This window comes from Petaurus breviceps, unplaced genomic scaffold (assembly GCF_028583685.1).
Source record: "Petaurus breviceps papuanus isolate PSGF00001 unplaced genomic scaffold, PetGlider_PUasm1.0 189, whole genome shotgun sequence".
NCBI lineage: Eukaryota > Metazoa > Chordata > Mammalia > Diprotodontia > Petauridae > Petaurus > Petaurus breviceps.
Genome location: NW_027185809.1, coordinates 40,299,800 through 40,323,999, shown reverse-complemented (window position 1 = coordinate 40,323,999; position 24,200 = coordinate 40,299,800). Strand labels below are relative to the sequence as shown.

Here is a 24,200-nt window from a genome sequence, read left to right as displayed (position 1 = left end):
CATTTGGGACTCACTCAGAGAGCAAAGCAAAGCATGTCTGTTATGTTAGAGCACGTGAGGCATTATGGTAAGCTATGCTCAGAGTGGGCCAAAATGGCTCTCCTGATAGACCAATCCAGGTTTTAGCCCTTTCTCAGGTCTTGGGGGTTCAAAATGTTTTGGGGAGAAATTCACAGTGGTTAGAAAGATGCTGTTAAAGGACTTTAGAGAAAAAAATAATTTTTTTTGCATTTATAGGCAAAACAATAATAGTATTCTGCTTCTTGCTTAATGTATCAACTTCATGACTTGCTTTTATGGATCTGTGTTCATTTCTCTCCTTAAGAGATATTTTCCACAAGTAACCTTTACAGGATCTTGAGAATAAGTTTCCTGTGCTAAATCTATGCCCCTCAGAAGGAAAGAAATTTAAATGGGAAGAAAGAAAAAAATATATAAATAAGAGCATAATTTGAACAAGAAAAAATATGTGAGAACATAATTTGGACAAGAAAAAATATGTGAGAACATAATTTGGACAAGAAGTATATTGTGAAGTCAAACTGAAGAATTTGACTTTAAAAATCACCTCCTGCTTATTAATTTAAAAAAACCATACTCACAACCATAAGCTATATTGGTTTCTTTCTTTTCACCTCTTTGTCTTAGGATTCTGTTCTGCTCCTAAGTTGTATGTTGGCCATCTTAACCCAAACATAGATTCCTTGCTTATATTGCTTATCATTCCAAGATCTTGAATTGAAATTGCTCCTAGAAATTTTATTGCTTTGAGGATTAACCCCAATTTACATTTGAGAATGAGAAAGGATTGCTTCTGGGGCAGAGGAGGAAAAAAAGAAATGTGTGTTTTATATGTCATATATTTACCAGTACAGCATTCACATGATGAGTTCTGAGTTTTCTGCGTGGTTAGGTTGGGCAAACCAGGATGAACAAAACTAGAATCACCTTTGTCCTTAAATAGACATAATGTTATCTGATTTATAAACTGGTTAGTTTAAGGAGACCTCAACTTTCTGGTTTTACTGCTAATCTCTAATATACTCATTCACTGGTAATACCTAAGTTTCTTAAAAATCGCTGCTTACAGCTCTAAAGCTCCCATACCAGAACATATGCTCCTTAAGATCAGACAAGTATTCATTTACTTATTCCCTCCATAGTACCTGCATATGCAATTGAGGCTCAATTAATATTTATTGATTGAATGTAAAAATGAATATGCCAGGGGCGGCCAGGTGGCGCAGTGAATAGAGCACTGGCCCTGGAGTCAGGAGGACCTGAGTTCAAATCCGGCCTCAGACACTTAACACCAAAAAAAAAAATAGCCATGTGACCTTGGGCAAGTCACTTAGCCCTAATTGCCCTGTCTTCCCCCGCAAAAAAAAGCAAAAACAAATATGCCAGATGAGCATACAGACTCCAAGTGTTAGGAAGGACCTCAGAGATCATCTAGCCCAAAGGTTACCTTACCTTTTGTCACTTCTTATGGGTCAGATAGGCTCCATTATATTCGTGAACCACAATTGTTTGAAAATTCCCCAGTTTTCTAAAAGCAATCTAAAACTCTCCTGTAAATTCTGGTTCCTTTAGGATCAAGGAGTGTGTTTCATTCACTATGGGGTCTCTTTATCAAATACATCAATATGATCTGACCTCTTAACATCTCATCTTCTCTCTTGAGTTTGATGCATAGCTACATCAAATATTTTGTGTGTGTAAGAATGTATGGGTATGTGTTTGCTTATTCAATCCTACTTTGTTACATAAAAGAGGAGGTTCGGGGGCGGCTAGGTGGCACAGTGAATAGAGCACCAGCCCTGGAGTCAGGAGAACCTGAGTTCAAATTTGGCCTCAGATACTTAACACAAATACTAGCCGTGTTACCTTGGGCGTGTCACTTAACCCCAATTGCCCTCCAAAAAAAAAAAAAGATGAGGTTCATCTCATGCCTGCCCTTTTCCTCTTCCTCCTTGTTCTGTTCATGCATCCCAATTTGCAACGTGAGTTCCACCCTGTTGTCTCTTTTCTACACTGCTGCATTTCTCCTTTACCCTCTCCCCCTCCTCTTTACAATCCTCAGAAAAGAAGCAGTTCACCCAAGGAACTCTTTTTTTGTTTCATTTTGTTTTTCTTCTGAAAGGGAACATTTCTTTTCCTCCTATCACATTTCGTACAACCCTTTGCATTTGCTCAAATAAATTTACCTTTCTAGGTTTCTCTTGACTCTTATATTTGCATTTCAGTTTCTACTCAGCTCTGTCTTTTTATCAGAAACATTGAAAGCCCTATATTTTATATAGGCTCAATTTTTTTAAACCATTAATGTTATATTCAGCTTTACAGGGTAGGTGATCTTACCCTTCTTGGTTATAAGAGTTTTGTTTTGTTTCATTTAATGAACCTGATTGTGGTTCCTTGGTACACGAGCCACTTCTTTTTCAATGCTTGCAACATTTTTTCTTTTGAGTTAGGCAATCTGTATTTGGGTTATAACATTTCTGGGAATTTTCCTTGAGGGTTAATTTCAGGAGGTAGATTCTTTATTTTGTCATTGGTTTCTAATAGATCTGGTCAGTTTTCATTTATGTTTTTTTAATGGTGTCTGGGCTTGTTTCATTTTTATAAAGAAATTGTGGTTTTTAGAGAGTCTAATAATTCTTAAATCCTGTCCTCTTAATTTAGTTCCAGGTCAGGTTTTTTTTTTAAATCTGCTACCTTACATTTTATTTTTTCAACTAATATTTTTTTCTGTCTAAAAATCATTGATTCCTGTTTTTAAGTAGTCTTTTACCTGCTTAAAGTTTATCACTCTCTGTTCTAAGCTATTTGTTCTCTTTCTAATTCTTTCCTGAGGAGTTTTATTTGACATTTTGCCTTGCTTCATTTCTTTCAGGTATGTATATACACACAGACACAGACACACACATACACATATGTATGCATACATGCATATATACATATATGTGTACATATATATGTATATGTGTGTCCAACTATTTTTTTTTTCCAAAAGAATGCTTAAAACTCATTAATCTTTTAGAAGCCTATTTTCCTTTGCTTTTCAGTAGGTCATATTCCAGTTTTTTTCTTGTATTTATTGTTAATGATGGGCAGCCATCTGCAATTCAGACTAGAGATCTCTTCTTGGCCTATTTGCATTTTTTTTTCCTGTACCTTGTCAGCGACCTTTCTCCATGAGCTAAAGTTGGGGTTCATCACTACTGACATTTTTGTAGAATATATCAATCTGATCTTTGTTCTCTGATTTCAGTACTTCACAGAAATATTCTTTTGTGATTTCCTGAGGCATGGTATTCAAGCTTTTTGTTCCATTATGTTTTTCTTGGGCACTAATGGTGCTTAGAATTTATCTTCAGGCCCTGATTTTCAGGTCAGCTAGTTGATAAAAGAGATTTCATGTTTTCTTACAGTTTTCCTGTATTTTACTATTGCTATCTTTCTTCTATCAGTAATTTTCTTTAAGTTTTGTTTCCGCCATTCTTTTTTTTTTCCTGGAATGTTTGCAGGCATGCTAAATTTTCTGACTTTTATTCTAAGCCATAGTTCAAAATGAGAGAATTAGGTACTAAAAACCTGTAGGTTATGCAGAATCCTCATACTTTAGATAATTGTAGGCACTAGACATGATGAACGCCAAATAACATCACAAAAAAATGAAATACTATCAGTAGATAGGAGAAGATTTAATGTAGAGTGAGTTGTTTCTAAATCATTAGTTATCTGCAACCAGGTTGATCATAAATGTGTTAGAGCTAAGATCAGAATGAACAAAAAGGAAGTAAAAATATAATGAGAAATGTCTATAATTGAAACAACTGAGTCCTGAACTATTTGAATAAGTGATTAATAAAATAAAATAGGAAATGAATAATATAATTGACATTGACACAGCAGAGACAGGTGCCCAGAGGCAATACTGATTTATATTAATAAACTTATTTGTAAAATTTTACAAAGGATGATAGATGATTGTGAACAGCAGCATCTCATAAGGCAGAAAGACATTTATGGGGAAAAAACAATTTAAAGAAAGTTTGGCAAGATATCCATGGAAAGTCAATCACAAGCACCTCTCCTGAGGACTGCTGCTGTGAATAACTTTAAGGATCTAATTGCATAGTATAGTGAACTCTATTCAGCAATAAACTAAAGCAAAACATTCAAGAAACTAAAGCACAACATTCACAACAGTATAACATAACAACTTATTACTAGGGTGGCCACATAGTCTTAAACAAAACATATCATTCAGTGGGTCACAATCTCCTCAATCAGTATAGAGTACCCAAGTAAAGACTTCTTTCATCTTGACTGCAGGCTGGCTTCCAGTCATCCTTAAGCCAATCATCCTTCAGGGGTAGCAGAAAGTACAAACACCATCTACCCCTAGGTCATAGTAAGTTCATTCAGCGCTGACTACCCAAATAAAGTCCTCTTTCATCTTAACTAGAGGCTGACTTCCAAACCCCACGGGCTGGCCCTCTCAGCTCTTGCCTGGATTCACACGTAGGCAGCTCTGTGCTCTTGTTTCATGCTTCAGCTTATGGAAACTGTAGAAAAAGCTTAACAGAGCTACAGCAATATTTTCACACATTGCCAGCACCATCATCTCAATTCACTTTCTTTCTGACAAAGGAACACAAACCAACAGACAAAGCTTCTGTCTGAGAAATCAAACACAAATCAATAGTAAAGTCCCAGGACTTATGTAAACAGCAGTAGAGTCCTCTTTCAGGACTTCTGTATCAGCAGCAAAGTCCTCTTTTAGGACTTCAGTAAACAGCAGTAAAGTCCTTTTTTAGGGATTCTCTATCAGCAGTAAAGTCCTCTTTCAACAAACACAATGCTTCGTTCTGACAAAGTAACATCAACACAGAACAGAGTGCCAACATCACCAACGTTCACCCTCTCAGGTCTGCTTGGTCCCAGCTTGTGCCCGAGTTTATCTCTGCTCTGCTCCTTCTTGTGCCACCCTTACTGTTCTACTCTTTGGCCAAGCTCCTCCCGCTGTGGGCTCCATGTGATGACATTAGACCTATTAAGAGCAGGGAAGATCTCCAAATTCCATTAGGCCTATTAAGGGGAGGGAAGTTCTCTGAACTCCCTTAGGCCTATTAAGGGCAACACCGTGTATACTGTTTCCAACAAAAACTTGATACAATCAAAGGCAAGCCTCAAAGGCACTTGAATAGCTGAAACAAGCAGCAAAGAATTATTTTGCTTGCCATTACAATCCAATTGAACAACACCATCTCAAGAACATTTAAAAATAAAAATTGAAGAGCAGCAAACAAGAAGAAATGGAAATCCTTTAAAAAATTATTGTAACAAATGTTACCTTTATCAAGGCCAGGCATCTAATCCTTGGGATCTAATACCACAGTCTCAGATGCACTTGCATGAGAGGTAGAAATGGCACTAATGATAACAGGAAAACACAAGAAGTAGATTCTACCAAGTATATATAAAGGAGAATCTGTGCTGGTGACAACATGATTGTGAAGATATTGAAGTATTGTTGTACGCGGTATCTAAAGGAAGGGAAGATACCACAAGTATGGGGGGATGGGGAATCCCAGAACTTTATTATGGGAATATTAAGTGAGCAAGAGAATATCAATTAACTACCCACCTAACTGCCTACTCTCTCATCTATATGAACCCCTTAAGTGAATCATCTTCACATAAATTGAGTTCATCTTCAGAGAGGGCATTAGTATGGAAAAAGCAGGCATAGCAAACAATAAACCACATCTTTACCAAATCATAAATCACAGAAAAATTTAGAGAATATGTTTCCACTGTACGTTTCTAGGTATTTGATTCAATGGAGCAGAATGCCACCTTGCAAGCTCATTTTCCCCAGAATGTCTCTTCCGTACATCAAAATCATTCAAGGTTACTGTAGATATATAACACCAGAAATAACTTTGTTGAAGAGCTCTCTATTCATAGATACCATGCAAGTCATAAAACAGGGTGATTACCTTACCAAAGGTATTCAACACAGTGATGGAGAAGATCTAGCACAGACTTCAAGGTGAAGAACAAAGATGTTTCCCTTGTGGTCGACATTGTGCTAATTAAGTCAAGCCCTAGGACATTGCTGAGCTTCCTGGAAGAGATCTGTAATTCTTCAAATGAGTTTTGTCTAACCATTTATATAGGAAAGTCCAACTGAATGGAGAATGTCTATTGTCCAGATTATAACCTGTACTATTGAATTTATCTCTTATTGTGTATTCAGAACACATAATACAGATGGACAGAAAGTTTGGCCCAGAGTTGAACAAGAGGAGAAGAGGGGGCTGGACTGCTTTTGGGAAATTCCAAATATCTTTTAATCAGTCAGAGATTATCATGAAAGCAAACACTAATCTTTTTAATGCAAGCATTCTACTAGTGTTGTTATATGACAACAAAACATGAAATCCAAGAGTCTCTGAGGAATTAAAAAATAAATGAACATGCTATATTATATAACCAATAAAAAAGTTTTGTCTTTTAAAAAGGAGTAAAAGTTATCATCAGAGAATCCATACAATAGGAAAAGAAGATGGGCTGATCATATGAGCAGGTATGGGAAAACAAGTAGACCACCAAAGTGCTCCACTGGTACCCCTGTGATCTTAGGAGGAGGTCTTCAAAACATTGGGTAGGTCGTCTGTGGGGAACTTAAGGAAAACATAGGCAGTAGTTCCTACAGACTGGGTAGGCTTGAGGTAACTAACTATGGTACCACTAGAAGGGACTTGCTTACTGAAGAGATCACAGATTCCTCTGAGTATTTGAATTCTAAACTGTGATCCTGGTTTTGAATTTCTCATTAAAAGCTCTCATTGCTTTCTGTGTTGTTCTTCAATAATTTAATAGTTCTTCTAACTATTCTTACGGTTCTTCTCCCAGTTAAATTCTAATAATATTGTTGTGTTATTATGAAAAAGAGAATCAGTCTCTCTTTTTCTCCCAGATGATTCCTGCCATATTGTATTTCTTTTCTGTATTAGAAGTTTCCTAATTTTCCTAAAGTGCTTCCTCATTTTCTCTACTGGTTTTTCTATCATTTCTTTATGAACATTGATTTTATTTTCCTTATTTGAGTTGTAGTTTTATTTGGGGCGAGGGTTATATTTTAAGTTCTTCTGAGGTAGTGCATTCTAGTTTATCTCTAGCCTCTCAGCTATCTTGATAAAAGTTCGCATGATTTGCTTGATATAAACCTATATATACAAACTAGTTTTTAACAAACCTGGTTTCCCTTTCTAATTGTCAACAAACCATCTCCTTAATTACATATTTTATAGTTTTGATAGGAATACAAATCAAGTTCTTCAGTTTATAGTTTTTAGAGCTTAATGTCCTCTTTATTAAAAAAAATCAGAATATTTTCCTTTATCCACTCCTTTAGCACTTCTTCCATTATTTAGAATATTTAAAAAATCATTAAATTTCATTGACCAATTCTTTCATTATTCTAAAACATCCTTCATTTGTATGTAGTGCCTTTGAACCTTGATTAAAGGTAGCAAGATTCTGCCTAACTCTCCTTACTTTTTCTCTGGTAACTTTTTATGTTCTTGTTGTTCTATCTTTCCCAAGAGATCATTTTCTTTGGCAAGGAAAGGGAGAAAATGGTATATCATTTAATAAGTTCAGCATTCTCACCATTGACCATTTTCATTATCCAATCCATTCTCAGCAGTTAAGTTTTATTAAAAAAAAAAAGATTCTGATAAGATTAAGTTTTCTAGATTCACAACCTAGCTGTTTTCCTCTATTCCTCAGGTTTTTTCATTCCACCCATTCCCCCACCCCCAATATCCAATCTGCTGCCAAGTCCTTTCAATGTTACCTTTGCGGTATTGCCCCTCTTCTCTATTCTGACACTGTCGCCATCATAGTACAGGCCCTTATCACCTCCCATCTGGACCATTGCAATAACATTGTTGGTTGAGCACACTGCCACAAGTATCTCCTTTCTCCATTCCATTGTCTACTCAGCTTTCAAATTAATCTTCATAAAGCACAGATTTCTGCTCAATTCAGAAAACTCTGAGGGCTTCCCTATCACCTCCAGGATTAAATATAAAATCTTTTTTGGCATTTTTACAACCTGGCTCCCTCCCACCTTTGCAGTGACATAGGCCTCCTTGCTGTTCCTCGAAGAAGACACCCCATGTCTAAACTTTAGGCATTTTCACTGGCTGTTCTATCATCCCAGGACTGCTCTCCTTTTTAATTATACCCTGGCTCCCCTGGCTTTCTTCAAGTCCCAGCTAAGACTGCTTATTCTGTAAGAAGCATTTCCTGATTCTCTCTAATTTACCTGCATATGTGCTGTTTTGCATCATTTTCATGTTGTCTCACCCGTTAAACTGTCAGCTCCTCGAGAGGCTGGACTGTATTTTGTCTTTATTTGCATCCTGAGTCCTCTGCACCGTCTGGCATATAACAGAGCCTCAATGAAGGCTTATTGATTGATTGGCTGACTTTTAAACACTTTGTCTTTTTGAGGAATCCTGCAACCTGCAAAAAGAATAAAGTAGTTATTATGTTATATCTCCCAGACTGGATAACAAACCAAGTCTTGGTACATATTCTTCCAGTTCTGTCTTAGTGAGAGGTGGGGGTATCTTCTTCATGCAAACAGTACTGGGCAGAGATCTCTCAACTTGTCTTCTGGTAGATACAAAACCTTAAATCAAGCTGGCCTCCTGCATGTCTTCCTGACCACAGTAGGCCTCTTCACCCAGAATCCTGACCCAACAAGGCTGTTTTACCTAGTGAATTAATTCACCTTTCTGTATTAAGCCTCTTGTCAAACTGTTAACTACATTAAAGAATGGAATCTATGACCATGGGAGATACAAAGGAAATAGGAAAATACTGAATAATTTGTGGTCTCTGAAATGATCCAACATTAATGAAAGTTTGTTTTAAATAGCCATTTATGTCAGGTTTATGTAGCTCAGGTCAGTTCAAGGAAAGGTAGGGTCTTCTTGCCAGCGTGAGAGGAAGAAATGTAAAAATTTTTAGTTTATATTGCTATTGGAAATATGAACACAGAAATCCATTATTTTGAGCCATAATCACTACCAAATTTATCCTGGCTGGTTAGAAGGTATGGCCTGAGTTCAGGACACTATTTTAGGAAGGTTTGGATTCCCATACCTTCACTTTTAGACACTGGGAGCATAGTAAGGGGAGACATATAATGTCAGCTTTTGAGACTGTCATATTTAGCTTTTATAAGTGGAGACTAACCTCTGGCCTCTGTGCATAGCTCCTTTCAGGCGACCAAGAGGCAGAAAGAGCCCAGAACAGGAACTAAAACACTTTTCAATGGGACTAGTCTCTGCCTAAGTGAAGTCTGTGGTTGTCTGATGACTTCTGGGGTCCCTGGAGATTGAAATCCTTTTACAGTGAGGCTCTTGGTCTCACAAAATCAAGTTGTTGTTGTTTTTTAATAAAACTGAAAAAAAGAAGTTATATTTTACATGAAGGAGGAGTTTTACCTAAAGGTTACTAGAGTAGAAATCAAGGAGGCAGCAATCTCCTGTGCTTCACTTTGACATTTTAAAAAGTTAACATTTGAAAAGGGCTTTATTTTTGCACATGCCTTAATTTACATTGCTCTAGAATGGGGGAGGGGAGAAGCATGTAAATACATCAGTAGGAATACTCTGAGGATGATTAAAGTTGCACTTTCCTTGTCTCAGATGAAAAATGTCTTTGAAGAATCAAGGCCGGCATACTTGTTTGCATTCTGTGCGTGACTTCTAGGTTCACAACAATAATTGGTTATAAAGAGAGATAGTTTACTCCACCCCCTTAGTGATGTGTATTCTCAAAATTGCTTTTTTTTTTGGAAGCACTGAGAGGGAATATTGACAATGTATGACTTGCAAAGGTTTGGGATAAAAAGCTCAGTCATGTCCTTACTATTAAAAAGTTCAATTTGTTCCAAATAAATATGGAAGCTTTTTTTTTATAACATCATATAAATATTTTTGTTTATCTTTCCAACTTTTATAGCCATTTATATATCTGTATATTAAAATGTTTTATTCTGATTTCTTTTATTTTCATATGAGTGTTTAAAAGTCAGTCCCCTCCCCATAAAACTGCGATTTTCTTGTCTCTATTGTGACTTTCATTGCAGGCTCAGCACCAGTGACAGTGTCTTGAACACAGTTGGTACTTGGTAAATGTGTGTTAAAATGAAATGATTTGTTGAGAGGAGTGGGGCCTGATTCTCTGAGACTAGGTCTAGAGAATTCTCACATGGACACCTTCTAGCAACTTCTTGGATATATTGTAGGTAGGGAGAGACATTAATGTAAGGGAAAGAGTACTGGGAGAGGGGTTGAAGACAATTCCATAGTCATGGCTTTGTCACTGTCTAGCTAGGTGAATTTAGGCAAGTCACAACATCTCCCTGAGCCTCTGTTTCCCCATCTATGAATTATTTTTATTTATAAATCATCCACTAATGATTTCTGAACTCCTTCTATCTCTAACATGCCATCATTCTTTCTCTATATAATATTTCTTTGTCACTGTATAACAGCTAAGCATAAATTCATTCTTCCAGTCTCAGGACTTTAAAAAGTGATCACATTAATAACAAGTGTACTAAATCATATTGCAAGCTGACTAAATTAATCCACATGTTGAAGGATCATTATGAAGGTAAGTTCTTTCTATAGGAAAATGAGCTTAATTTGTTGTTTAATTAACCCTTTGATCATGAGCAGTGTTTTGATTTTTCATCTCCTTTCATCAAGGTTTATTTTTTGTCTTTTTTCTTCTTCCAGCATATATCAAAAAGATGATTCCTTTGGACTCGATTTCAACCAAGGAAGATGCCACAGATGTCATTATGAATGGGATAAGATCACAAGCCAAAAAGGAGAAGTTTGACAGCAACAAAAATAAAATGTAATCTAGCTCCTCTCATTGAGGGACCAGTGCTTTAAAAATAATAACATAGTTATTCTGGCTCCTGTCCGGCCCAGCTGCAAACTACCAGACCAACCTGCAGCTTCAGCTTCTCAACAATTGCCAAACACAGATTGAAATTACAGCACAGTTGGTTCTTGGGAATGACATAAATTTAACCAAACAAAACAATATGTACCATTTTGGCTGATGGATGGGGTGAAACTCTACGGCAAACCTTTGCTCTTTCTCTTATGTTTTTCTTTGTTCAGATTTGGTCAGATCACATTTCCCTGACCAAAAGTTTGGAATTACAATAGAGTTCTTTCAAAGGTTATAAGCTAAAGAGTAGGAAGTCCATTGAAGCCAGCACTTACCACTAATTTCAATTCAGATAACATTTTTACAAAAGTAATTTTTTAAAAATGCTTTCTCCCTAATAAATTATCATGTGTTGTAACATGTCATGGAGATAGGCATATATCAAGAAGTCCATTAGTAAATGCTCTATAACTATCTCATGTATCATCTTGGCAATCTTTTACAATAAACATCTTTACAAGTATTTTTAATGCAATTGTCAAATCATCCATTTTTAATATCATTAAAAAATCTTAAACATTGCTGGACTCTAATGCATTGTCAGGAATTCATAGCACAATTTATTTCCTTATTCATACTGTTGCCAAAGACTCCACTGTGGTCATTTTTGTCATTTCCTCTCCTTACTTTGATCATCAAACCAATATAGAGGTTGGAGTCTCTTATGCCTTAAGGGGATCTCACTTTGCACAAATTCTGCTTGAGTTTAGTGGCACCTCTTTTTTTTTTTTTTTTTTAAGCAATTCCAATTATAGTCAACACCAAAATACTTTCAAGGGCACCACTTCAGTGTCCAAATTCCCTAAGGAATAGTATAGATGTTGAATGAGCCCTTCCAATATGAAATGGTGCTCATCTTACCTTAGTGGAGACAACCACTTATGTGGTGTTAGAGGCCACTTGAAAGACCATATCTAGAATGATTTTCCAAAGGATTCTGCACAAAAGCAAAGAAAATAAAGCAGCACAGTTATAATGTTGCTTTATGTTTTTGTGCATATTAAGATACTTGTGAAATGTCATGCTTTATAAAAATTCTTTTTCTTTTTGCTCATATTAATTTTGCCTTTTGCATTTGAATATACTGAAGCTGGTGCTGGTACTAGCCATTCATGGACTTAAATGGGTATAGTTACTACCATGGAAAGCTAAAGAGCTTGGTTGCCAAAAAAAATCCAATACTATATATGATTTGAGTGTGTGTTCACATGATAAGTATCTCCATGTGTGTATTATATACATTTATATACATATTTGTACATACAAATACATGTGCATATGCATGTTATAATAACTTTAACTGCACCAAGACTTTGTGTATATATATGGTAATAATCTAGGTATCCTGAGAGTTATATTAATATTTCATTAGATGTTCAGAAAGCACCAAAAGTATTTTATCACTTTGGATCCCCATATACATTAGGGAAGCAAAGGATGAGGTGGTGCCTGGGGAGGGAGGAAATGCCTAGAAAGCCCGTTTTTTTTAAACTAGAAGATAAGAGATTGGTGAAGCTACAGTCTCCCCATGTGACTGACATGGAGTTTGGAAGTCATGAAATAGATTATTGTTTATTTTGTTGTTGTTGTTTTAATTTAAATCACTGTAGTTCACAATAATTTTGGGAATCTATTGTTTTAAACTAGACCAGGTCATTAAATGTGATGCTTTAAAACACATAGTATCATAGATTTAGAACTCAAAAGTTAACTAGTCCAATCCTTTAGTTTTATAGAGGCAACTGAGTCCCAGAAATGAAAGTGACTTGCCAACAGTCAAATAAACAGCAAATAGTAGTACTGTCAGCCAGTTTGATTGACAGAATCTTGAAAGCTCAAGAAATACTCTCTATTGATCTAATGGCATGACTGAGCCATGTTACTAATGATTATTATGGTGAGAACCCTTCAGGAGAATATTTCTTAAGGTGCAAAATTAGTAAATATGTTATTGAAATACCTTATGCTGCTGTCGTGTAAATGAAAGTGTGGGACCTTGAATCTGGAACACACAACAACTTCAAAGTTAAAATCAACAGTGTGAGTAGAATTTTGTCAGAAATGTTTGGCTCTCTGTCTTTATAGAACTGAGTCCAGGAACCTGTCTCCACTGAGGATTTTTCCTATCTCTTTCAGTTACCATAAACTTGAGTAGGAAATCACAAAGGAATGCTAAGGAAACATTAAGTTTGATTTATATGTTTCAAAGCCAGAAAATTTTTCCTTGACTCACCCCCTTTGGCACCAGAGCCTAAATTTCACGTAATATCAGCCTCTTCTGAGTTTTTGCTAGCCAGCCATATTACTTGCATTAATGGGACCAAATAAGGGATGAGCCTGCAATGCATGTATTGCAAGATTCAATTTGAAAACTGACTGAGTTTAACAATTTGGATTCTCTGGAACATCTTTCTTCCTAAGTATGCTGAACTCTGATTGAAGATGCTAAAAGCAACAGAAAGGGGGTGGAAAACACAGCTGGGAGAAATCTGGCCTGATATTTTTTTTTCCCATTGGCAGAGGTTGCATTGTTTCCTTTGACTAGTGTCTGACTTGAAGGTTGAAACCCAATTGGTTATATAACATTTTATGCTTCCAATTTCCCAGACATTAGCTTTCTTACTTTCTTTTTCTCTCTTTCCTTCTCTCTTTCCTCCTCTTTCTTTCCTCCTTTTGTTTCTTCTTTCCTTCATTCCTTCCTTCCATTCTTTCTTTTCTCCCCTTTAGTCTTTTTCTTTAGTAGTTATAATCTCTTTTTTAAACTCCACACTAAGCTAAGTCAAACACTATAGCATAAGAAGTATTTTTATGTCATTTTGATTTAAAAATTACTTAGGTATCAATTACTCCCATTTACTTGTGAATAAAAATAGCTTGTTTTTCCTTCATTTATGATCCTGTGAGCTATGGAATGTATCTTTTTCATTTCTGAGTTTCAGTTCAATTATATGTATGTATCTACTGCTTTCTAAAAGCATAAGACAAATATTGATTCATAATAATTTTACTCTTTTCATCAATCTGCTCATAGTTAAACCATAGTGTTTAAATGAAATCAAACACAGATGCTGAATGAATGAATTGAATGAACAAAAATAACTATTGTGTTTACTATACATAAAAGTAACAAAGTAAATGTCTTCGGAGAATGTAAAAATATACAGGAACAGTAGACAGGGAAGGGAGTTTTGGTCTGGGAGTCAAAGGGAAGATGAGTTGATCCATAGAATATCCTATCAAAATTCCCTTCCCAAAACCAGTAGTGTTCTTGATTTTATTACTTTGCCCAGAGCACAAGTACAAATGGGACCATGGAGTTAAATGGTTTATTAGTAGATGACACTTTTAAGGAGGTTAAATATAGAATTATTTTATCCTGAAACTGTACTGTTAGTCTCCTTATATATGTAATACTTGCCAAAAATATCTATGACCGCTAAAAGATTTCTTTTATGAAGCACAACTCTTGGAAGATTTGCATACCCTTTCCTAAATAAGCCTTTCTAAAGTTTTCTTGTAGTACAAACAAATTAGAAATAGATACGTTGTGGTCCCCGTAGTCTATATGTTGGAAGGCATTCATTTCTATAGCATCTGGAATTTTTTCATATCAAAATTAAATTAATTATTATTAAAGCATAATGTCAGTTATGTAAAATTGTATATATGAAAGCATTTATCACATTACTATATTAGCGGTATTTCCTTATTTAAGAAATAATGGTTAAAACCAAGGGCATTTCCACTTAGTTCCAATTCTATATAAAACATTACATACTCAATTTAAGATTGAGCTAAAATAGTCATATACAGAGGCAGTCGAGAAAGCAAGTTTAGGAAAGGCTTTTCTTAATCTTTTACTTACATCAATCAATAAACATACCATAAACATTTAGCATGTGCCAAGTACTCTGCTAAGTATTGGGGATAGGAAGACAAGAGTCACACAAGGAGCTTACATTTTAATCATTAATAAAAGCATGTATAAATGTGCATATTTGTAACTGCACTTTGCAAATGCATGCGTAATTTATGCAAAATGCAGGTCGTTTTGAGAAGAAGAAAAGGAATTGGGAAATGATAGTTTTGAAATGACTAGGAAAGGTTTCCTGTAGAAGAGCTGAGCCCAGAAGGATTCCAAGAGGTTAGGAAGAATTACATTACAGGCATGGGGTACAATAGGTGTTTTATAACAAAACAGACCAATATGCTACGAAGAGATCAGCCCTTTCATAAGCTCAGGATATTTAGGACTGGAAAGACCATTAGAGATCATTGTGTCCAATCCCCTCATTCTACAGACTTAGAAATAGAGGTCCATCAAGTTAAGTGACTTGTTCCAGGTTAGGCAGGTAACAGCAACGCTTGGATTGAGCTCTAGATCTTTTGTCTACAAATCCAATACTCTTCCCACTATATCATGTCATTATTTACTTTCTAAATCTATGCCTCCCTTCGTATTATCTTCATTTTTGGTGGGGGAGGTTGAGTTTATTTGTGTTGTTTTATTTGCTTGTCACTGCATCCATGAATCTATCAATTTTATTTATAAAGTGTCATATCATTCCCTAAGATATCTTTTTTTTTTGTCTTTTTGGAGGGGGGAAGGCAGGACAATTAGTGTTAAGTGACTTGCCCAAGTCACACAGCTATTTAAGTGTCAAGTATCTGAGACCAAATTTGAACTCAGGTCCTCCTGACTTGAGGGCCAGTGTTCTATTCACTGCTCCACGTAGCTGCTCCTCCTGTAAAGCTATCTTAACAGGAAGTTATGGAAATAGAGACTAGTTTGTATATGAGCATTCAAGAATGCCTTTTCCCCAAGCCCTACCTGAGACAGTTATTATGGCCCTTTTAGGGAAACTTTCAAGTTTGTCTTTGCATTATGCTTAAACTCATACAAACTTGAAGCAACAGCTATGCAATTCTAGTAGGACAAACTAATTAGAAAGGAAAGCCAGCGTCAGGGGTTCTTTACATCCCCTCAATGTTAAAAACACAAGGAACACTTCTGTGGCTACACGTACAAAAGTTAAGAGATCTTTTTTCTCCAACACAACTTGATGCAGACTTGTACCAGTTTATGTGATAATTGCCTATGTGAACTTTCCTGCATTGCTCTCTGCAAGCATAAACTAGATTTTCAAACATAACATTGTAGGAGAATAGTGGAAGCAATATATAATCGGGTGACCCTCATCTTTCATACTATAGAAAGGACTTAATGCCTTTGAGCATTTTGGCAGTGAAAATGAAAAAAAAAATTGCTACTGTGGTCAAAATAGGGAGACACCCAGCATTTATCATCTGTACCAGTAACAGTAACAAGCTATGGTTTTAAAAGTTGGTGTTGTGGAACTCATTCCCTGGTGTTGCAAAATGAGATAGTCTTTTTTTTTGTTGTGCATGTGTGTGTTTTTTCCTCCAAACTGTCAAATGCTAAAATTTCAATGTCACAAGTAGTTAGGATTGATTGTGGGGTTGTTAGGAATAGTTGATTCCAAATATGCATACTTCCAAGTATACATACCATCATCTTTCTATAGATTCTTCCTATAGATTCACATAAACATTCTCTCATTTTTTGTTTTTTCAGTAAAACATTCCAAATGGGTGTTATTTAAACAAAAAGAATTTTTAATATAATTATAAATATATATAAATATAAAAATTTTATATAATTATATATTTATGTTTATAAGCAATTTTTAAAAGAAAAAGTTAAGTTATATATGCCCTTTCAGCTGTAGAGCTTTAACAAGAAAGGAAAACAAAATGTAGGCCTGAAGCAATATTGTTTTAACAGTCTTTGAGGATATTAAGTTACTAACAGGTCAAGCATTACAATTGAAAAATAACACAAACATTCTGTGGGAGAAGAGAGTAAAATTAGATGTTTGTCAATGGTCTTTAGAAATTTAGGAAGACCAGCAGATGAAGAGCTCATTTTCCTCTCCTCTCCCTTAGAATAAGATGTTTGTGTTACTTTTCAATTGTAATGCTTAACCAGAAATCTACACTGGCCTCAGAACACCCAAGTGGATGAAATCACAGATCTTTTGAAGTATCTTTTGGTCCCTAAATGAAGTTCCCACTTAAGGGCTGATTTAATCTTTTCTTTAAAAAATGGTTGCCTTTTAAAGTAAAAATAACAAAGTCTTTGAACCGGCCATTAAAAGGGCTTGATTTTAGTTAAATCATTTTCCCATCTTTTTTAGAGACTCATAGGATATAGAGTAGTAAAGGACTTGAGGGTTAGACTGGACAGGTTAAATGTTTTGCTCGGGGTTATCCAGGTTATAAGCAGCAGATCTGATATTTATATCCAAACCAGCCCTGTGCTATGCAGGAAACCTAGAATTTAGCAACCAGGTGTACCTGTGAAGCAGTTAAACTCAATAATTTTCCAATGTGATTATAAAACAAAAACTTGCTCTGTGATATTTGCGAAAATAACTAGGTATAAATCCCTAGCCTCACTATCTCAATACTATATGTATGTTGCAAGTTTTGTCTCTTACCATCCCATTTTCTTTTTCTCTGCTTCATTGTCATTAATTGACCAAGTCTACAATATGGTCACCATATTAGAAAGCATGACTGTATGGTCAAGAAATCAAACAATGTGATCATGGTAATTGTGGAGACTATTTACAATTGCTTTACTCCTTTTAATTTTGGGGGAACCTTATCATTTTGTCCTGCTACATCATGAGCCATTCCTATTACCAACTTTAATTCCAAAGAGCCATTCCAAAAATGTCAATTGGTAGGTAGGATTGGAAAGATTATCTTGTTCTCATCCCCTTTTTTTCCTGGCTTCTCAGGTTTTTATTTTCTGATTCTTCATGCTAGTTATCGGATCACACACTACATAAGTATTATTCAGTCTCATCCCTAGGGTAACAGTAATTGCGGTTTAGATTTTGTTTGTTTGTCCATTGTTGCTGAGCACTTAGCTGGATAAAGGAATGGAAGATGGCAAGGGTTCTGTAAAATGATATCATAAAGACAGAGAAGTCTGTGTTGCCTTCAAGAACAAAAGTTTTTATTTAACTACTTGAAGGAAAGAAAGCATGGTATCACTCCTTTTGTCTGCTATATCATTCTGGACACAAACTTTAATAGAAACACTGTGTAGCTACTTAACTTGATGTGAAATCACAATGTGTGTGTGTGTGTGTGTGTGTGTGTGTGTGTGTGTGTGTGTGTGTGTTTTCAGATGAAGTTTGCCTTAAACCTTAACTGCCCTGAGCTACTTGCTGGCAGCTGAATCTTTATGCAAAATGATTTCATTTCAGATAACTTTTCATTCTGGGTGTCCTGTACTCTGTCGTTTTGGATTTCCATTTTAGCAGTATTATTGTTAAGCTGGTACTCAGTGAAGATAGGACCTGATTTATGATTTGGCATCAAAAGTCTTTCCATCATTCCTTACCTCTTGTGAACCCCATGAAATGAGTTTCCAGAAGACAAACAGTCCCCCTTCCCCCACCCCCCCCCCCAGTAAAACCCTAAGGAAAGCTCTCTAAGACACTGGCTTGTGGAGAACACTTTTTGAGAAGTTAGTCTGCAATCAGCCAGAAGCCCAGGACTTATCACCTTTCAAACTTTTTGCTGGGCTGAGCAAAATGGATGCCTCAGTTCTAATGAGGCACTTCCTGCCCAAAGTGTCACTGGCAACACTGCCTCATCACAACAGCTGCAGTCTTGAAAAACCTCATGGTGTTGGCCAAGGTTCACTTTGTGCTTTGACTAATACAGCAACCAGTGAACCCAATGTGCATGGTGGATATATTGTCTCCCTCTTTTTCCAGTTGAGAAGGCTTTTGTGAGTTTGGGCTAAATGTATTCAACCAAGAGCCACAGGTACCTCTCAGTTTCAGTTTTTAATTGTATATGAACTATTGATTTATTTCCCTTCAGAGGAAGCTGGTGGAACAGTCAATTGAGTCCTGGACGTAGAGTCAGGAAGACCAGTGTCCAAATTTGACTTCATATGCTTGCTAGCTGTGTGACCTGGGCAAGTCACTTTAACCTCTCTTTTTCTCAATTTCCACAACCATAAAATAGGAATAATAACAACACCTTACTCCTGGAGTTGTATCAAATGAGATATTTGCAATAGTGCTTTGCATTGTGGCTGGCATATAGTAGGCATAGTATAAATACCTATTCCTTTTCTCCATCCATCTGTATCTGGCCAAAACAAAATTCATTTCCTATGATTGGAAAGGAATACATAAATAGTATTCATATGCTGTACAGTTCATCATTTGATCACATCATTTGAGCATATCCCCAGGGTTAGAACCATTTGGCTCAAATGCTTTGCTTTTTTTTAAAGTTATATTTTAATTACATCATTTACATTTGGTCCTAGTGTGCCTAAATTACTTATTTCAGGCCATCTAGATAAGATATCCAAATGATGATTCAAGGTACTTCCAAAGAAGCTTGATTGACCACCATGGGAGATAACTTGATTGCTTTGTTCAGTCACTTTTCAATTGTGTCCAATTCTTCCTGACCCCATTTGGGGTTTTCTTGACAAAGATAATCGATTGGTTTGTCATTTTCTTCTCCAGATCATCTTACAGATCAGAAAACTGAGGCAATCAGTGACTTAAGTGACTTGCCCAGAATCACAGAACTAATGTCTGAGACTGAATTTGAACTAAAAAAGATGAGTCTTCCTGATTCCAAGCCTAGTGCTCAATCTACTATGGCACCTACCTGCTTTCCATGTGGCTCCTCGTTTCAAGTAATTGACATACTAGGATTATTTCACCCTCTTAATCTTGAAAACAAGATGAAAAATTAGAAACAGGACCTAGAATCATGTATTTTCCACACATTCCAAATAATTACATTAGCTTCTGATTAGCTAGAGAGGTGTAATCTTCATTCCTACTGTCCACTTCTACCCCTACAGAATTTAGGTCCAATCCAAATGAGGGAGTTGTAAAAAAAAAAAAAAAATTACTAAATTTATAGTTCCTTTCTATGCCAAAGACTTCCATTTTTTTTCATAGTACCTCACTTTCATTGAGATTTGATGAGGATGCTAATAATTTACATCTCATTCAGCTTTGCTTTTTTCCCTATAATAGATCAAGGGCTTATAGCATTCACCCTTCTCTCTCTGGCCCCAGAAGGCCTGATCATTTCTATGTGCAGATCCATTTGGAATTATATTTTAAAGGTATTGAGTTTTTTCCTTGTGGTCAGAATTAACAAAATACAAATTATTTCTCAGAAATGAAGTTGTCTATCCTCCCTGTTTAGCTAGTGTAAGGCCCCTCAAATTCATGCAGAATTTGCTAGAATATATCTTAACTATAGTGAACCTATACATGAACTTGTCTCTATTCCTGACAACATGTTATTTTATGGAATAGAGAAACTTTAATATCTTCCCTGCCACTGAGTTCTTGGCCATTATTTATTGAGAACAGTATGATAGGCCTCATTCAGAGAGTACATAATCCTTGGTCTTTACTAGTTTAAATGCTGACTCAAGGTATACCAAAAAGGGATGGGAGGAGAGAGTACAGGAGATAAATGGTCTTCTTCCTTGGGTTGGAAAGCAAGTAAATTATTTTGGTTCTCCTGAAAGTATATGTTAAAAAATGATTGCTTTATGATTTGGGTTGTATGTTTTCTAAGTGGGGATTGAGATAATTACTTGCAGCTTGTGCAACCATACAAAGAAATTTTATTACACATACAAATGTCCACTTTGGAAAGTCTCTATGCTGTTGAATCATGAGTTATGCCAACTATCGCCTAAGTATACTTACAAGTGCCTGCAATAAGAATTCAGCTCTATCCAAAGAAATGTTCTTTTGGTTAGAAATATTTTTAGAATACATGCTATATGACAGAACTTAATAACCTTGTCATTTTTGAAAAATATAAATATCTTACATACAATGTGTTGTTATAGTTCCCTGATCAAACATGTACATTTAAATAAGTATTTGCTTGGTAATTCCCAGTTACCAGTTGTACTAATATAGTTCACAGTTTGAAATTGATGCAAATAGCTATTTGCATGCTAAAATTTCATTATCCTTCAACAGTTTGATGTTCATTGCTCTTTTCTGAGGAGATATTAAAAATGAACCAAAAAGAAAGCATCAAAAAATAATGCATTTTAGATGACATTAAATCATACAAGAAGACAAATCAAATCATTTTTGGCATTATTATATTTGGTCTCTTCAGAGGAGAGATACTAAAATACAGAGATCCCTTAGTAAAAAAAAAATACACTTTGTGACAAAAGGAACTAAAGCTTAGCTTTTAGCAGTACTATGCTACACTGTAAGAATCAGTATATGACTAATTACACATAACATTGCAATATAATATATACAATAATTTATAGTGGGTAGATATAGATAATTATATGTAATATATTGATATAATATATAAAAGTATATTATCTATAATATAGTGAATATTATAATGAATAATATAATGATTATATATAACATTTATATGATATACATATGATCATGTGTTTTTTTATATTCTGTATATATAATGTTACCTCCCTGTTAGGTGTATATATATATATATATATATATACATATACGTGTAAATAGTCAAATGAATATATGTACATGTTTTCAAAGGGGAATTGTCTGGAGTGTGCATATGTCTGTAGACATTGAGAGACAGCTTGATGGAGTGGATAGGAACTAGGAAGACCCAGTCTCAAGTCCTATTTCTGACACATACAGGTTGTGTGACCCAGAAGAAATAATTTAACCTTTCAGTGGTCTAGTTAACATTATATAAGTGTACATTGCAAAGAAGGGAATTTTATCAATTGGGAGTTCCCTATACCAGTGAAATCAATGGTCCTCTCCCTATCCTACACACATATGTATGTATATATGACATAGCTCAACTCAATATAAGAAACAATTATGATTGGATGCAATTCTTATCATCCAACTGAATCATGCTAATTAATCTGCATCTTACAATCAAGTTGGTCACAGTTATCAATGGATATATCATGATGGGTTTCTAGTCACATTAGTTTTCACCAGTATAATATTTGTATGTTTTTTGTCTAAATCCTCACTTCAAACATGATCCTAAGGAAGACCTTACCTTAACTATGTGACTACTGGATCACATAAGCCACTCCAAAGGTCAGAGTTTATCCAGAAATTCTTTTGAATGAAATATTCATTGTTTAGGTTCTTCTTCCATACATATACTGTCTTGAATTTAATGAAACCCATTTATACTTGAATATGTCAGTATCAATTTCATTCTGAAATTCTCACTTTAGAGCCATAAGTTTTATTTGTAAATTTATGAGTGTGCTATGCAAAGATCATTTAGAATTTCTTATTACTAGTTTATTTAATAACCTCTTATCCCATGGTGTATTCTCTCTAAAACAGGTTTTTTTTAAAGAAAAAAACTTTGGGGGGTGTCATGGACCCCTTTATCAGTCTGGTAAAGCCCTATGGACCTTTTGTCAGAATAATGGGGTGTTTTGTTTTGTTTTTGGCAGGGTTTTTTTTTTTGGTTTTTTTTTTTTGGTGAGGCAACTGAGGTTAAGTGACTTGCCCAGGGTCACACAGGTAGTAAGTTTCAAGTGTCTGGTCTGAGGCTGGATTTGAACTCAGGTCTTCCTGACTCTAGGACCAGTGCTCTCTCCACTGTGCCACCTACTTGCCCCAAAATAATGTTTTTAAGTGCATAAAATACATAGGATTACAAAGAAAACCAATTATGTTGATATGTAATTCATGGAAAGAAGGATCAGGTGGCTTCTGCAACACTTTCTTATTTCTCAGATCTTTGCATGAGGTCGAAGGTATACTGAGGGACCAAAATCCTTATCCTTTCCAAACCGGGAAGAAAGTCCAGGGTGGGGAGCACAGGGGGAGGGGGAATGCGCAGGGGAACAGAGCTAAAGAGGAATTGAAAAGAAAAGGAACTGGGCAAGGATAGAGGAGGAATGAGTGCTCCACCCTCTCCCCCAACCCCAGTAAAGTGGCAAGCAGCCAGCTCTTTCGTTAAATTTCTGTCTGTCCTAGCAAATACAAAGTATATACTGCTTAGGAAAACCTCTGCCTAAATCATAGCAGTTGCTGTTTAAAATCAGAAAAACAATGGTAAAGAAGTAATGGACCTGAAGAAGGGAAAAGGTTAAACAGGGAAAAAAAAATATTTCTCATCATTCTCCTTTTGAAATCTTTTCTCAGAAGGAAAAACTTTCAGAGAATACTAACATTTAAATGGAGAGTAAGTCCATAGTGAAAGTAAATTAACCTTTTGCCCACCTTCAGAGGGAGTCTTCCCTCTTTGGGTGAGGAAAAAAATTGAAGTTTAGGAGATTTCAGTTCCAGGTTCAGCAAATATGGAAACAATCTGTGATCTTCCAGGTTCCCCTTGGAAAGTTAAAAGGAGGATCTGAATAAATGTAAATCAGCTGTATCTTTTACATGGTTGAGAGTTCTGTGAGTCAGTAGGCCTGGTAGGCTTATTTGATGCAAGTCATTATCTCAAGCTAATTAAAATAATAATAGAAGCCTGAGGGTCATGTTTTTGAGGATACCCCATCATACATTAAATACACAGGTAAAATGCTAGGTGGGTGGTGCATTTCTATTTTATGAGACTGTTTCTTGGAGTTGTTCCTTCTAAGTAGTTAAGCTTTCTAAAATAGCCAGGAAAAATGACTGCCTCTATCAAGTGGCCTGACTTAATGAGTAACCAACTGTCCAGTTCCAAAAGCTGTTACTTGTGGAAAGCAGGGGGAAGAAAAAAGTTCATGTAGACCATGAAACCATAGCATAATTTTTCCAGTGTGGGGAAGGCAATAAATTTGAAAGTAATGTAGCTTTGGAATAAATGGTTTTTAATAAGTGCAGCTGTTATTTTCTTAAGACTTACAATATATCAAATTCTAGTTTTCTGTTTTGGAAATGTGTTAATTAGTTCGCTTGTTTTGTTTAATTTGTGTCTACACTGTGTTTGTTTATGATTCTTCAACTGTATGATGTGGTTTTCTATTAACCATCTTTACATGGTGGAAATGATAACAATGTGCTTTTTGTCTTAGGAATTTTTAAAAATGTCTATTAAAATGTCAAATA

At 35.6% G+C, this 24,200-nt stretch overlaps 1 protein-coding gene across 10 annotated transcripts in view; it reads left to right on the top strand.

Annotated features, from left to right (window-relative positions):
- CEP128 (centrosomal protein 128) overlaps window positions 1–11,587 on the top strand; it is a 576,359-nt gene extending 564,772 nt beyond the window's left edge. For all 10 annotated transcript variants that reach the window (XM_069092343.1, XM_069092342.1, XM_069092344.1 and 7 more), the window contains one exon: window positions 10,842–11,587. In XM_069092343.1, the coding sequence (XP_068948444.1) occupies window positions 10,842–10,969 (128 nt within the window). In that variant the 3' untranslated portion in view covers window positions 10,970–11,587. The remainder of the gene's footprint in view (window positions 1–10,841) is intronic.
- The last annotated feature ends 12,613 nt before the right edge of the window (window positions 11,588–24,200 follow it).